We start from the raw sequence: 17,013 nt of genomic DNA, 5'->3' as shown, positions 1-17,013 counted from the left end.
TAAATAGATAATATCTTTTTTGTTTACAAATTTAAACCAAACTTTTGTTCATCAGTGGCCATACATATTGTTCATGTAAATATCATAAAATTGTAGACTGAACCCTAGAAATTCCTTATAAATTGGTTAATAATTTATTATGTGATATTAGATACGGTTTTTACCACGTACTAAAGGGTATAATTACTTTATGAATGATGGTAATAAATATCGAAATAGTTGGGAAAAAGTTGTGTTTTTACAATATGTATTTTAGGTTAGAAAATATGCAGCAGTTAAAACTAAATTAACTACATAATAACATTAATATACAAAAATTTTCCATTCTTATTAATGTTATATATTAAATACATTTCAGATGTTATCTATGATGTTAAATTATTCCCTTTACTCTGTTATAGGAGATATATGATTAACTTAATAAATTGTGGTCGAATTATTATTGTTATAGTTTTATTATATAACCATTAAGTGCCAATGGGTCTTCCTAGATAAGTTCTTCCTAGTTTTAAATCTCTGTAGAGACAGATTGTACGTTAGTCGGCAACGACTTTTAATAATATATTAATAAAAAAATTAAACAAACATATTATTTAATATTAATGTACCTTAGAAAGATTTTGAGTATCTTCGATGTATAAGCTCTAAAAATACATGTAATTCTAATTACATATTTGTCTGTACATCTCAATAAACAAGATAATGTCTTTTTTTGTTTACCAATTAAAACCAAACTAAACTAAATATTATATCGTGGATTTAAAAATATTTGCTTCTGCTTACATCTGAAGGTAATAAAATTATTTGGTTATCTATTATTACTTTGGCAAAGAGTGGTCATATCATATTGAGAAGAGATTAAATTTCAGGTACAATTATAAGGGATTTTTGGCCATATACACTGAAATATTATATGTCATTGAATAAACCTCGTGGATTAGTATTTTTGAGTCTGATTTAAATTTATTTTGTCTGCCAAGAAATTAGACTCGAACACGTGCAAATATCATAAAGTTGTAGAGTGAACCTAGGAAATTCCTGATAATTTATTATGTTTAATTAAATACAGACGATTGTATTTACCAGGTACTAAAAGGTATAATAATTTTATGATTGGGGACAATAAACATTTAAAGGGCAGGGGAAAAACAAAATTTTCTTATCAATTAACATCAGACTGAGTCACGATGAACACGTAACACTGGCGGCAAAAAAACAAACACAAGCGATACTTTATATTTATTTATTAGGACACAATACTCAAAATTGTTCATTTTCATAATGAGCGACTACATGTGAATGAGTGAGTTAATTTCGCTCTACAAGAATGGATTTTATTAAAAAAGTGACATAAGTACTGAGAATAAGTCATATTTTTTGGTCATTGGTCATCTTGTATACTAACGTTAAACATGTACACCAATATTCTTAAAACTAGCGTTGAATTTTGTTCAGATTTCGATGATGTATACATTTGTTTCGGTCTTTGCAGGTTAGAACAATATTTCATTTGATTTCTGATGTAAATTTCGTACAGTTTTATTTCACAGGATCAACATACCTTTCACAATAAGTATCTATATATAACAGTGTTGCGTATACTCGAAAAAACGATTTATTTGTAGTATGGAGGGTTGCATAACCGTAATATTATCAATATACAACCCTTTATGCTGTAAATAAACTATTGTCTCGATTATGCCCAACACTACTGGTTATTAAAGCTACTAAATAATTGTAGAACAATCATTTCAAATTACATAGTAATATCCACAGAAAAAGAAATAAGTATTTAACAACGACCGTGATTATATATATATATAAATATAAGGCACAACCAACAATTTTTTTTTTCTGAATAGAATAGAAATATAAGTACACTAGCCGAAATGTTAGCGATCTATTATGATGGTGATTTTGAGGAGGTTGGTTGGGTGGTGGTGCCCGCGGCGGTTTCTACGACATTTCTTTCTTCATCTACGACGAGTTTGGTCTGGATGGGTGCCGCCGCGTCCACTAGGATTTCGAACTGGACCGAGCCCTCTCTGTTCAGGGTGCTGTTGCGGTACTGGATGTTATCGGCCCACGCTCTGCACTCTATGCTGACTATCACGTTGGCTGCAAAAAGAAAATGATATGATTAGAAAATTGACGATAACGTATGATTGGTTGTACAAATATTATTCCGTCTTTTCCGTCCGAAATTCGCAACTATTTTAGAATTTAAAAAGCGTGGTAGTAGAAGTTTTGAGTGGCTGGTGGTGCGATGTTGCCGCTTCGATTTGTGCTATTACGTTAGTCAGGTGGTTACCGCTTAAGCAAGTTAATCGCACTTTAAGTGCACGTGGGCGGACTACGGCCCATTTGACGGAGTCAGATATATACAGAGCATCTTTACGCGAAGAAGATGATACGGAGTTCGAAATTGCGAATTTTCACCAGGAATCTGATAATGATTCTGATCACTTGAGCATCCAAATCAATATAGACAGCGATGTCAATGTTAAATCGCCTTGTTTTGAGTCGGACTGTGATGACGACTACCACGTTCGAAACAGGCCCAAATATGGAGTAACAAAATGGTGAAAAAACCAATACTAAAGCAATATTTGTAGCACAGCTGAAAATATTATTACACATTTTGGTAGGTGTGAAAATGGTTGCTAAAGACAAGAGGTCGCCTCTTGAGTGTTTCAATTTACTTATTTCGGATGATATGATTGGCGAGATTGTAAATTGTACTAACGAGAAAATACGCTTGCAAACTACCAGTCAACATAAAACCAATTTGGACATATGGGGTGCAAATATGAAGGTGCACTAAAACATGAAACCAACTAGTAATCTAACGTACCCAAAAAATGTTCTACGATTAATTACCAATGCTTATCGCTATCTAATCAATGACAAGCTGCACGATGACCTCGGAATCAAATGGATACAGATTTTGCCTTAAATCATGAAATAAGATTTACTAAATCACAACAATACTTACTATGGACAACAGGCAGGAGATCAGAAGATTGAAGCGAACCAAACCACACGAACTTGTTTAGTGTTTAAGTGTATTTTTAACTTTAGTAAATTATTTACTTTTATTTTAATTAACTCAAATCAAATTAAATTGTATAATATATTATAATATGTATATTTAGTAAAAATTATATTTGTATATATTTATATCTAATGTAAGATGTAATTAATAAAAAAACTACCAATGATAACGAACAAACAGAGACTGTAAAAGAAGAGATGAAAGCACTTTTTGGATTACTCTTTATATGAGGCTTGGAGCGTTCTGATCGTCACTGATTGCACTGGGATTAACATTTTTCGAGATAAAATGAGAAGAAACAGGTTTCCTTTCTTGTTGAACAACTAGAGATTCGATAGTGCAAGTACACGAAGCAAGAGAATAAAGACTTATCGTTTAGCTCCAGTAAGAAACATTTTTGAAACTGTCACGATGCATATATTCCATATGAAAATCTTACAGTCGATGAAAAATTAATTGCTTTTAAAGGACGATGTGGTTTACGCTAGTACATTCTTTCAAAACATTCCGTAAATGGCCATTTGCAAACAAGGAGACATAGTCAAAAGCTTCCAAAAGACTTGCGCAACATTATCCTCCTGCAAAATGGCTTAAATTTTAAAGTCTCCTTTTTACAAACGAGGGTTTATCTAGACTGGACCTACAGTTTAACATAGGCTCCGAACCACGGTTTTCGGCATTGACTGGCGAGTGATCAACTTAGAAATCACCCCAGAAGACATCCGATTTTACCCAGCCTGGTTATACTTTCCTTGTTGGATTTTACATTATTGTCTAGGACAATCACAAACATAAATTTACGACCATGCCCCAGCAGGATTCGAACCCGCGACTATCGCAACAGTAGGAGGACCGTCCTGTCGCCTTTACCACTGCGTCAACCAAGCTGGCAAGATATATTTTTGATGAATATGAGTTGAACATTTCTAAAAATATTATCTTTACATTAATGAAAAAATATAATATTATGTAATGCAATGTTTGCTAGTAAATAAGATTTCAACAAGTTAATTTAGATTAAGGGTCGTAATACAGCAATTAAGTACGTCTTAACTTGATAATCACTTATTGACGTTGTAAAACGAAGTACCGAACACCCTCTCGTAAACAAAAGTGCAATTTATTTTATCGCAAACCGTTATCTTATCGCATACTTCAGTTGGTTATTAGCGTTGTAGTAATAAGGGGAAAACATATTAAGAAAATATCAATTTAAAAGGATCAAACAACGATAAACGTATTTGTATCCAATTAAGCGGGGAGTAAAGAATGGACAAACAACGATTTTGCAGCCACGTTTCTATCAATAAGGGTGGTGTCAACCTTTTAATAGAAACATAACCGGATGAAACCGCATCAAACTGGCGGGTAACACTCCCTCTGGCAAAATATAGCGTCCTCGTTCTGTTAGAGGCGCGGCAAAAAAATAAAGCCCTGGAAATCGTATTATTATGGAAAGTAAGGAATTCCCTTCATATTTTGTTCCATATCGTCTTTGTCCTACTTTTTTTTATTAATCTCCTAGAACGTCAACAATCTGCCCGTGGGCAATAAGTATTATTACATGATTTCCGTTCTGTAATATAACTATCCATGACTTGACTCATTTGTTTTGATACGACACGTTTTCAACCACAATTCGACTTTGTTAAGATGAAATGGAAGCATTTGTAGTATGTGTAGTTAAGATGAAGTTTTTGTTAATTTGGTTGACAAATCTATGTATTTGAATTTTACGTATTAGAATTTTGTTATAGGTCAAAGACAAAATAAACTAAAACTCAGAGTTGATGCGGCAACATTGCACCGTGTTAACCTCATAAATTGAAATGACGTATGTTCCAACCAACTTTGGATAGACTATATTTATCCCGTACTCGTCTTGTTCGTGTATAGATGTAACTCTAACAGAACAATAGTAATAAATTAATATTATAACTTAACATAGTACTAAGCATATCCAATGTTATCAATATATCCAGTGAACAGCCTTTGAAGCTTTCTTTAGTTCAGTTTTTAATATCCACAACTGGCAACAGTGTCCTCAAAATAGATGGAGTTACTGGAGTTAAATTAGAAGACTAGTTATAATTTACGTTACTACGCTTTCATCACACTAGTGAAAGAACTTAGAATTGTCTGCCATTTGACAGATGTCTTGAGCGTTCCTATTGTGAGGTGACCCAAGAAGAACAAGAATTTGAAGACGACGAAGAAGAAGACGAAAAAGAAGAAGAGTAGGTTCATAATGTCTAGAATGTTCTATGAAACCTTTACCTTTCAATCATGCTATAGGATGATTTATTGAATAAGTAACGCTATCTCACTACACTATCGCATCTATTAGGAAAAATTGAAATTACATCTTCACCAACATAATATAGTCATATAATTCAAGGAAACATTGTATTATGGTTGTTTTTTGTATGGATATAAATGGGGAAAATATTTATTTTGTTATAAATAGCAGAGTTATTGATTAATTTTTTTTTCAATATTGTAAAGCTTAGAAATTTTAAAGACATGACTATTGACTACTTATAAGAACACATTCTTTGAAGGACAGACAAGATCGATTGAAACGTGCATCGTTTAGCACTATATGTTAACTGGAATCATGATCGGTGAAAAGTTTGTTACCGGATCCACCTAAGCTTAAATTGCTTGGATAACATTCAAGTGGTAAAAGAACTGTTTATACAAGAGAACATTTTATCATCAGCCATCATAGAGCACACATTCAATTGAAAATATACGGGAATAATTGAAATTGTCCTTTAGATAATATAAACTTCATAGATTTTCAAATAGAATTGTTTTTGAATACTCGTTCTGTCAGATGTCTGAAGGAAAATATTTGAAGCTAAAAAAAATCTCGGAATTTTAATTTATATCTGAATTGTTAATGCTTTTCGTCCTCATCTATGAACGCATATAAGTCATTAGTAGTGTCTGAACAGAATAAATAGTATTTTGTTAAACATAGTATTTTATGTATAGTGTTTGTTATTTATTAATATATACACTAATTATACTACAATCTTGTATCGATAAGAAATTCTAGTTTCAAAACTTTCAAAATTTTTTCATTTATGACCGGCTTTATATATTCCCAGGAGAAAACTTTTCAGTTCCTTACGACAAGATAAAAACTGAATAAAAAATATTTCCCACAATTATTTTTGATTTATACTGTTCGTAAAATAAGTTAATAAGTGTTAAAAAAAGAACAAAGATTTATATTTGTTATATTTTTGTTATGTATTTATATTAAACCACCTATAATTATATAGTTAGTGTTAAAACACTGTGTTATACAAAGTTTTTCTCTTAATAAAGGCGCGAACGCGTGGTTGCCATTTAATCCATTAATGTTGTTTGATATAAAAATTATCAAAATTTACGTAAGAGAAAGCCATATGATAATTATTACGGGTTATCATATGGTTGACCATTTATTTACGTATATTTATACAAATATAATAGATGTTAATTGAAAAAAAGTCAACCATCATTGATTTAGGTGTTGGCCTAGACTATTGGAAGCTACTTTAAATATATACGAGTTTGAATGCTCCTAAAATGAATTTACATGACCATTTGGGCAATAAAAATCTTGTTGTTGGTTGGTGGAGCTTATATAAGTAATTATAATTCAAGCTATAAAAAGAAAAATAATCAATAAAACTATCCATAAAGATAAACAAGATTCAACAATATAAATTATAAGTTATCAACAATTTTTATACATTAACATAGTTTCTTTTCCGAAGCCTCTACAGCATACGTTCTTAAGTTACGTAGTTTTTACTTCTCTGTCAAGATGTTTATAGATAGAAGTAATAAATCTTGGGGATTTACCACTAGGCTAAAATAGTCTAAAGTAAACTAATTTCATGATTTTCTAGTAGTTATTCTCATGTCAATTCAATTAATATGAAGGAAGTATCATCATCAATATGCTAGAGGATTATTTGCAAAAAAGGCCGAATAATATTTATGCTGTACCATCTCTATTTATTTATTTCTGTTTCTCTCTCTGTAGCATTTGAGCTGTTATTATGTTATAATTTTTAGATGTTATTCATCCATGTTGTTTACTAAGATTATTCTTAATGAGTACCTACATTTTCTTTTAATGATCACTTTTAATAATTCTTGACCAGTGGTTGGAATTGGGGTGGTCATGTAATGGTCATATTTGGGTCTTTCGGTTTGATTCTTGAGGAGAGATCAGTTAAAATCGATATGTACGCCGTTAAATCTGATTAAAATATATATTCTATTTATATATTTGGAGGTAGTATTTTGATCAGCGATATCTATTGGTGAAATCGATTACTTTGGCATTTCTCTATACATAATAACAGTTTTCCATTTAGTATTATTCAGTTATTCAGTGTATACGGACTCTAATCATAATATTCAATACTTCGGTTGTTTGATTTGAAGAAAGGTCATTAAACACTCTTAGAAACGTATTGTCATGATATTCTGTTATATCCCTATTGTGCGTTTTGGCTTCAATGACAAAGAAGTGCTTAGAGGACCAAAAAAGTTCGAAAATTCTGAATTGCAAGACTTTTTGGACGAAAATCCAGCTCAAATCAAAGAACTTTCAGACAGTTGATGAGTATACTGTTTCTAGACGTTTATATGCTATGAGAAAGATCCAAAAGCAGAGAAAAAGACTATAACATGAATTGGCTGAATATATAATTTTTGAATTGTGCAAGACGTCGTGATTTAATCCACGATGTGGATGGCTTCACATCGACACCGAAGCGGAAGGTTCAAGGCCAAGATCTGCTGTGCATATAATGGGATCGGCAAGCTGTAGCGTATGACCAACTATCAAAACCAAAGCAAAATAGCAGTTGCAGCAGAATGTGATCTTCTTCATCTTGTTCAGTTTCTGATTACCATTCATTTAATTCGATTATCAGGTCGCTGCTAAACCAATATCGATCTTTCGACAAGTTATCGGCATATCGAGAGAAAAATAGAAAAAAATTGTAGAAAACGATGGAAACTATTTTGATTCATATATATTGTACCATTTTTTCTCAATAATTGCCTATTTTAAAGTTAATATACGATCAGAATACATACAATTACTAAATAAGCTAATACCTACTAAAATAAATATTTTTTATTTCTTATACCAATGACTACTAAGCCTCGACGTGCCTCAAACGTGATTCCTCAAATACTCGGAATAAAATTAGCTGTAATTATAAGACAGTATTGGATCAACACACCGAATAATCCACAGACCTGATCGTGCGCTGTGCAGATGACGTCCGAGTCTATTTTTAAAGCGTTCCACATTTTCCAGAAAGCAACGATCGCTTTTTGGAAAATCGTCTAGTTTTTATCTCGAATTAACCAAATTTACCGTCATACTGTATTCTTTGTGAAAATTTAATTGGGCCAATAGAAACATCGGGCTGAAATTCTACTTCTGACGACTAAGAGACCACTAAAAAGTTAATAATTTTCTTGTTCACCATAGTCATGAATGTTAAAATATTATTTTATTATTATTACTTAATTGTTAGTTCAGTGTTGTATGTCAGATATGGTAATTAACAGATACGTTTAAACCATCCATATTTTAATCTTAGTTCAAGGAATTAAACTAATCATATGGCAAATATAATATAACATTTAGTCACGAATGTAGACTGAAAAGTATGCATGTATGCTTGTAATCAGCTGAAGGTGTCACAGAGATGGAACATTTCTCTTCTTTACAGTACAGTTTGAAGGCATTGAGTTCAACCTGTATAAATTCCACCAAAAAAGTACCGATAATTAATTGTTAAAGCACAAAAAGTTAGCGTCGCTTTTAACCAACCATTCAAAAATACAATTGTCAGAATATTTTTAACACATTTTTCGGAATTTGATCTCAGTTCTCACCACGAATGATTTTTTACAGTTTCCTAAAGACCCAAAGACATTTATAAAAGAATTGATTTGAGTTTTGGGAAGACTGGAGCTGTGTGACGTGAATACAGCGCTTGATCGATGGTACTAGTTGAATTTTTGGTTAGAAATTGTCGTGGTACAAAAATTCAAGCGTTCTCTGTGGTTCTGGTGAGTGATAGTGGTGCAGAGTCTCCAGAAACATCAATTCGGAGACGTGGTTCGCAGTTACACATTTCTGCACGCAGTTTAAGGCGTATTTTGAAAACTGATTTGAAAATGTTCCGGTACAAAATTCACTTAGTCCAAAAATTGCTACCAAGAGATCCTGATTAACGAGTTGAGTACACTAGAGCAATTCTAAGGCTGACTGGTGAATTTCAAGATTTTTCGTCTAAATTAATAAAGAGCGATGAAGCCTATTTACTTTTTAGTGGCCAGGTTTTAGGGAACACAGAATCCTTAATTAATTCATCAAACATCATTGCATCCAGTAAAAACAACTGTATGGTGTGATATTCATGCTGGAAACATCATTGGTCCCTATTTTTTTGAAAATGACCAAGGTGTTACTGTTACTTTTAATGCTGAACGGTACCAAGACATGATTCGAAATTTTCTTGTGCCTGAAATGGAAGAGCAAAGACTAGAGGACACGTGGTTTCAGCAAGATGGGGCTACAGCACACACAGCTCGTTCAACAATTCAATTATTGAATGACGTTTTTTCACGAAGACTAATTTCGCGTGGCGTATTAGCATGGCCAGCCAGATCTCCGGATTTAACAGCACCAGACTTTTCTCATGATGAAATTGAAGAAATTCAGCCTCAAATGTTGCAGGATGTCATGAAAAATAACTTTAAAAGAGCCGAAGGTTGCATAACGAATCGCGGTCACTATTTAGCCAACATAATTTTTCAATAATAACGGAAGAAATGTAAAGAACACATAAACTTTTTATGAAAACCAAACTTAATTTTCTTTTCTTAGAGCAAAGTTATAGGCAATCAAAATGGTAACGGGACTTTTGCCCCACGTTGTATATATCTTTCCATTTATAACGAATTTGATCTCTTTTTGTTTTCCAGTGACTATTTTCTTAGTTTTGGCAATGCTAACTTCAGCTGAATAATGAATAAATATTGATCATAAATTTCTACTATATATTCTTCGACTTGAAGATTCATCGACAACTAAAGGCCATATAATATCATCGGAAGTAGTCCGGAAAAATCAACTAGCATGTCTTGACCTTCTTTAGTTCTTATATACTGTTCAAATACTTTTGTTCATATAATTTTCATAAGTTCACCATAAGGTTTCTGTTATATCTTCAACTGTGTGTTTGATCTGTGTTTGTGTTTGATCAACTGACTAATTTATTTTAAAAATCATAGAATACTTAAAATTATAGGTAATAACTGCTGTATATGGAAGATTATATTTTACTATATTTTAAGATTAGCATTTGTACATTATGTTTCAATGTATCGATATAAAACGACTACATATCGATGTTGATATCGATATCTACTACTATCATCAAAAAAATAAAACTTTTAAGTCTAAATCATACAAATTTCCAAATAGATTATTTTTTTCGTTAAATTTGTTACAAGTTTTAATTATTATATCCATCGTTCATGAGACATAATATGGGGTCCTGCAAGAAGGACTGTGGTGGTGACTGATATGAGCAAGCCCAAGTAATAACATATATTATATAAAATTAATAAGATATAGACGTGGATGCAAGTCTTTTTGATGGATGTAAACTGTTTAAGGATGGGACATAGTGGTACGTGAAGAACGTGGTCATGCCTCAACATTTTCTGGTAACATCAGGCGAAAAGAGGCGGTGATCTTGCGTATCTTCTCTCCTGATACGCAAACGCACATTTTTTATATAAAACATCACGTTAAACAAAGACAAAGCAGCTCAGACCCAAAACCAAGAAACTATACTGGCTAGTCGAAAAATATCTCCATTTTGACCTAATATCAAAGAGATTGGTTCAGTCAGTCTAAAACAAAGTTCTTCGGTTAATTATCAATGGTTATCGCTATGTGACCAAGGAAGAACTGCACCATGGTCTCGAAATCAAATAGATCAACGAAGTTATCCAAGATTTGGAAGCAATAAAGCTTACTAGACAATACATAGGTAATAAGAGGATTGCAGCGAACCAAACCACACGAACTTATATAGTGTATAAGTGTTAACATAATTTTAACTTTAGTCTAATTATTCTAATTTAATCTTAATTTTTGAAATATGTAGTTATGTATTTATACCGCATTCATCTTACTTTACAATTAACATTCTACTAAACATATCTAATGTATGATATAATAAAAAACTCTATAGAGTATTATATTAAATTTCTGTGAAACCATGATTCCCGACTTCAAGATGCCATTAACAGCAACCTCACTGAAGATGATTTATGGAGTTAAGCATGTGGTTCAGAAACTACCGATCAAGCATGCGAATATCCTGTCAGAGCTGTGCTCATCTCGAAACTTTTATAATTATATCACTATAATAAAATAAAATATATTTATGTATATACTCACGGGTGATATTGACTATCTCCACAGCTATGATAGGGCTCAAATAATTCTCGACATTCTTGTACGGATAATAGTACCCGGCGAATCCTTTCGGGTAGTAGTTGAAGCCTTTGAGGTTTTCTTTGTCCACATCGCTCTGACCTTGGCACGACACCCAGATCTGTTCTTTCTCGGTTTGTGAAACCGTGTCCTGAAATTTTTTATGAAATCATTATTATTTCTGGGAAAAAATCATTGCTGAATTAGCGTAGAAATGCTACTCGGGGTCATTATGATTCATGTGACACGAGGTCGGATAACTACGAGTACGTATATCAGTGTATCTGTTCCACACTGATGATACTCGAACAACAAAAATAGTACTTGGAACATTTGCCGACGACACAGTTATCATGGCAAAATATATCTGAAGTTGTAGAAAAAATACAAGTAACAGTCAGCAAGACCTGAAAATGGACTAAAGACCTAAGAATGTAAAATAAAGCTTAATAGCTCCAAATCAATCCATGTCAATTTTGAGTTACGACGAAATGACAAAGACCTAATTAGATCGCTTGAGGGATGCTCGATTCCTCAACCTAAAAACCTCGGAATCCATCTAGATGGTAGGTAAAATTGGAAACATCATATTAGACAAAAAGCAGGACAGATTAGACTCAAGTCAAGCAACTGTAGGGGTTGGTCAGTCGGAAGATACTCTCAACTTGACCTAAAATTAAGGAAATTGGTTTATGATTCAATCATAAACTCAATTTGAACCTATGGGGTTGCACTAAAGCACCAATTAGTAATGAAACGCAGCCAAAAGTTCTACTATTAATTAACAATGCTTATCGCTACGTAACCAACGGAGAGCTGCACAATGACCTCGAAATTAAATGGATATACGAAACGATTTTAATTAATTTATTTTTTAATTTTTTTCACAAAGCTCAGATAGATTAAATATAATTCAGACGGATGTTTTTATTATCATTATCACGATACCAGTGACTATGGTCACAAATTTTGTCAAGAAGTTATTAAGAAACAATGTAAATATAAATAGAGAAGTCATAAACATGAGTAACATAGCCAAACATAAAATTAAGTAACATGAGATACAAATTAAAGAGTACAGAAGGACCAAAAGATCTTTATGCAGACTTTCGACGTGATTTAAATTAACAATGATGCTTCAGTATGCCGTATCAATATATTAATTAATTTGAAACTTTATACAGATACGTACATTTGATAGAAACTGTTGTAGTTCAGCGGGCATGCCTTTTTGAGGTGTGGTGAAGAATTTGGGTTCCCAGTTGTAGATCTGTGAACATGAACGTAAACTATTGCAAGATATTAAAGTTTTGATGATGAATGATCCTTCCTTACTCGGTTCAGTTTGAGGAAGATGCACGGTGATGACGTGTTGTATCCGTAAGATCTCTTGGCGTTGCAATTGCCCAGCATGGACAGATCGGTGACGCAAACCTTACCTTCTCGCGGGTGTCTATCGAAATCGCAGTTCACGAAGTTCTCGCCGTTTTGCTCTTTTCGATATGCTGAAAATCAAAATATTACAAATTAAAAAAAAATCTACTGTTATAAACGCTTTTAATTAGCTTTTAACCGACTTCAAAACATGAGAAGGTTTTATGTTCGACTGTATATTTTTTTTTTATTCGAAAGAGTGCACTTTCGAGGTGGTCCCATTGGAACCAAGTCAAGATCCGGTGGGGGAAAGAGGGAAAACCGAAGGAAACCCTCAAATTTCAAAAGCACGTACAAAGATTTCACATATTTTTTAACTAAAATAATCAGATAGTTGGGTATAATGTTATTGCAGAGCTGATAGTTGTTCAGTGCAAAAGCTATTGTTTGCTTTTTAAGTACTAACCATATCATATGAGAAGTCGTAGAAATATTATTGGCAACTGCTTCTATGATATAATGATTAGAGCGTTCAGTTCACCCGCGGAGGTCGCGGGTTCGATTCCCGGCGGGACAACCTTTTATTCTAGTTTGGCTAGAACATTTCTCAAATCTCTTAGGCTAGGTAGCGAACCTCGTGGCGTTTCTTATTTTCAATTTTTGTTTATTTATTCCTACTTTTCCTCATTCGGGCTGCACCTTTACTTGGCCTACCCATTGCCAATACTTACAACCTTAAATATCTAACAGTAAAAAGATAACAACAAAATATCTTTAATAAAAAAAATGACTCGACTTCAGAAAATAAATAAGAAACTCACTAAAGGGTAAAAAATAATCAAATTTCTCGGTGCCGAAAAGATAAACAGGTTTAGGTAGATATTAAGCTAAATTGTGTGTATATAGCAGAATATAAAGTACGTGTTTCGTACGTTTTTTTGTTTTAAAAATCTAAGTTTGATTATTTTTTACTCTTTAGAGAGTTCCTTATTTACTTTTTAAAGTCGGTTCAATTTTTTTTGTTAATGATAAACATATTTTGAAGAAAACAATATAATCGATTGGGGAAAAAGTAATTTCGTTCTATTTAACTATGTTTTAAAGAAAATGTATTCATATGATTATCAAACACTAGTGATATTAGTGATATATGTGCCGTTAGGTCGATGACTTGGTAAAACCATATATGATATTTCTAGTCGATAAACTGAATATGTAAAAATTAAATATGATCAAAATTATTTTTTGAAATCTCTGTTTTCAAAATCTAGAGTAAGGTTTTATCGAATAGGTTAATCAAATCTTATCTAATAAGAAAATTGTATTGTATGGCGTGAAAGATTTGTGTGCACAGAATGTAATTCAAACATTCTTGTAATTGTTCAAAATTAAACATGAGCATTAGGTTAGAGCGTATGAGGGGAGAATGAATACTAACTGTTTTGTAGATATGGTAAATGTATTAGACAGAATTCAGTAATTCATTTTATGAAGAATGGTGTACACAGATAGTAGAAGAAGGAAACAAGAACTAAACGTAAAAAGGTAAATATGCTCTCGAATGAAAGTAAAATAGGTTTCCCAGATATAAAATTGTTAATTAGGTGGATTGGGCCTCCAGGGGGATACCACTAGATAAAAAAACGCACCTAGAAACTCTACCTCAGGTGTGGTGTGGAAAAGAGTTCAATGTAAACGAAACAAATCTAACCTACAAACTATTATACCTGTGTTCTTAATTGTACTTTTAAGTCCTTCAATAATATATGTATTAGATATATTATAATGTTAAAATAAATTATATTTAATAACACTTTTGTTCAATTATTTTATTTAGATTAAAATTGTTTTTACGTCAAAGTCAGACTGAACTAATACTCAGAGTTGATGCGGCAACATTGCAATGTTTCGACGTGACAAATATTCATGACGCATTGTTACAAAAACTTTGAATAGAGTATATGTATTTTTATTATGTATTGTACACATACACCTCTGAAATTATTATTTAAATTATTTTAGTACTTTTAACCAATACTGTGTTATTAACACAAGAAAAATAAAGGCAAAGATAATTTCTTTACATCAGGTAGCGATAATCAAAACAGAAAGCAGGGCCTTTAAGCGTTTGGCAACATAAAAATAACGAGTTATAGATTTTATTAGTAGAGGGAAACTTATAAAAGTTAGTTTCTTGGAGAGTTAATTTCTGAAAGGATCACAGAATATTACAAGCCTATCAAGTGCTAATATATATTGATTTTTTATTAGGATGAGCTATAAATAAATTCGTTGTTATTTAATATCATAGCTCAAGATTTTTTTTAAATTGAAATCTTACTAACATTTAAAAGAAGGATTTAATCGACAAACACATACTACTTAAAATATTTAAAATTATTTAAATGGGTCAACATTCTAGTCTTGAACGAATTGCTTTCAAAATTCAAATCTATTTTTGTATCCCAAGAGCAAAAAATACCACGTTTTTTCCAGTCGCCATGAACTAAGCTTAATGTATCAGGCAAAAAAAATTAACCAAACTAAAATGCAACTGTTTAATTTTGTGCTAATTTGGCGTAGCTTACAATGATTTTCATTGATTCGTAACCCTGATCGTGCAACAGTATTATAATAAAGAAAAATATTTTAATTCCTCAAGATAATTTAAATTTTATCTTGTATCAAATGTATCAAAACAGTTCTCAATCATGTTTGTTATATTGAAATATAGGAAAAATGTACTGGCTAATGGAAGAAAATCACAATTATCAGTACATAATAAATTGCTATTATATAAGCAAATATTGAAATCTATATGGACATACGAAGAGTAACATTAATAAAATACAAATTTTTCAGAACAAAGTCCTGAGAGATATTGTGGGTGCACCCAAATACTGTAGGACTGATTACCTACATCGAGACCTTCAAATACCCACAGTCAGTCAAGATATCAAGAGAATTGCAAGGGGGCATCAGGAAAGACTCCATTCTCATAATAATATTGAAATATTGCGACTTTTGGATACCACCAGAACAGGACACAGACCCAAAAGAATAAAACCATCTGATTTTGTGTAGTGTTCTGTAGTGAGGTGCATATATTAAAAAATTCAGCAGTGACATGTATAAACATTATTTCACCAGAGACTGACTTAGGGCCGATGGATCCTCCTGGATATATACCTAGATTTAAGTTAGCATAAAGACAAATTGTAGGTTAGGCGGAAACGACTAGTAACAATGTATTAATTAAATAATAAAAAAAATGTTGGTTATTAAAAAAACTGAAATTACTTCCTTGTCAATCGAATATACGGCATAACAAAGGTACTAAATATAGTTTAGACGTAAATACTATGCGCGTCTCGTCTGAATACCGTCTGAGAATTACGGATGCAAAATATCAGCCAACCAAGAGCATGCCAAAGCCGGACGAAAACAGTGTTCATTCAATGGTAAATATAGTTTCTGTGACGAATAAATTAATGTGTACAGTATTTCTTTAATACTGAATATAAACAGTTTCGTCTAATCATTTGCTTGATTTCAATCATTGCTTGTAGATAAATTTATTAAAATACCAAGTGTACCGGAAATTGATTGATTTTCATCATCATTTGATTGATTTAATTCTATACATCTTGTCCATCTTTCAGACAATATATGGATGCCATTACAAAAGAACTGTTTGTCATTTGAGCAAAACCATTCATCGAATCATTTTCTAACTTCTTCGAAATCGGCGAAATGCTGCTTTGCAAGCACGTGTTTTATTGACGCAAAAAGTTGATAGTCGCACGGGGCAAGATCTGGGGTGTACGGCGGGTGCGATAATGTCCTATCCAAGTGCTTTTTTTTTCGGGCCCAGTCTGGATATTTTTCGATCAATACATAGTTCAAATTGATCATTTGTTGTCAGTTAATAGCGATCACTATGTTTCACCAGGTTTCAACAGTTCGTAATACACTAAGCCACTCTGATGTCACCAAATACTGAGCATTGTCTTGCAACTAAAACGATTTGGCCTTGGAG

The 17,013-nt window shown here is 32.3% G+C and overlaps 1 protein-coding gene across 1 annotated transcript in view; it reads right to left on the bottom strand.

The window, feature by feature from the left end:
* Positions 1–1,229: 1,229 nt before the first annotated feature.
* The window catches only part of nrv1 (nervana 1), a 48,436-nt gene continuing 32,652 nt past the window's right edge, over positions 1,230–17,013 (bottom strand). The window contains exons 4-7 of the mRNA XM_076413224.1: positions 12,936–13,105; positions 12,793–12,870; positions 11,565–11,751; positions 1,230–2,118 (exon numbers count right to left, since the gene is read on the bottom strand). Coding sequence (XP_076269339.1) covers positions 1,904–2,118; positions 11,565–11,751; positions 12,793–12,870; positions 12,936–13,105 — 650 coding nt within the window. The 3' untranslated portion in view covers positions 1,230–1,903. The remainder of the gene's footprint in view (positions 2,119–11,564; positions 11,752–12,792; positions 12,871–12,935; positions 13,106–17,013) is intronic.

This window comes from Rhynchophorus ferrugineus, unplaced genomic scaffold (assembly GCF_030347505.1).
Source record: "Rhynchophorus ferrugineus isolate W39M unplaced genomic scaffold, kcgeb_rfMv2 rfM9, whole genome shotgun sequence".
In the NCBI taxonomy this organism is placed as follows: Eukaryota; Metazoa; Arthropoda; class Insecta; order Coleoptera; family Curculionidae; genus Rhynchophorus; species Rhynchophorus ferrugineus.
Note: the sequence above shows the minus strand (reverse complement) of the source record. Positions and strands in the feature narration are given on the sequence as shown.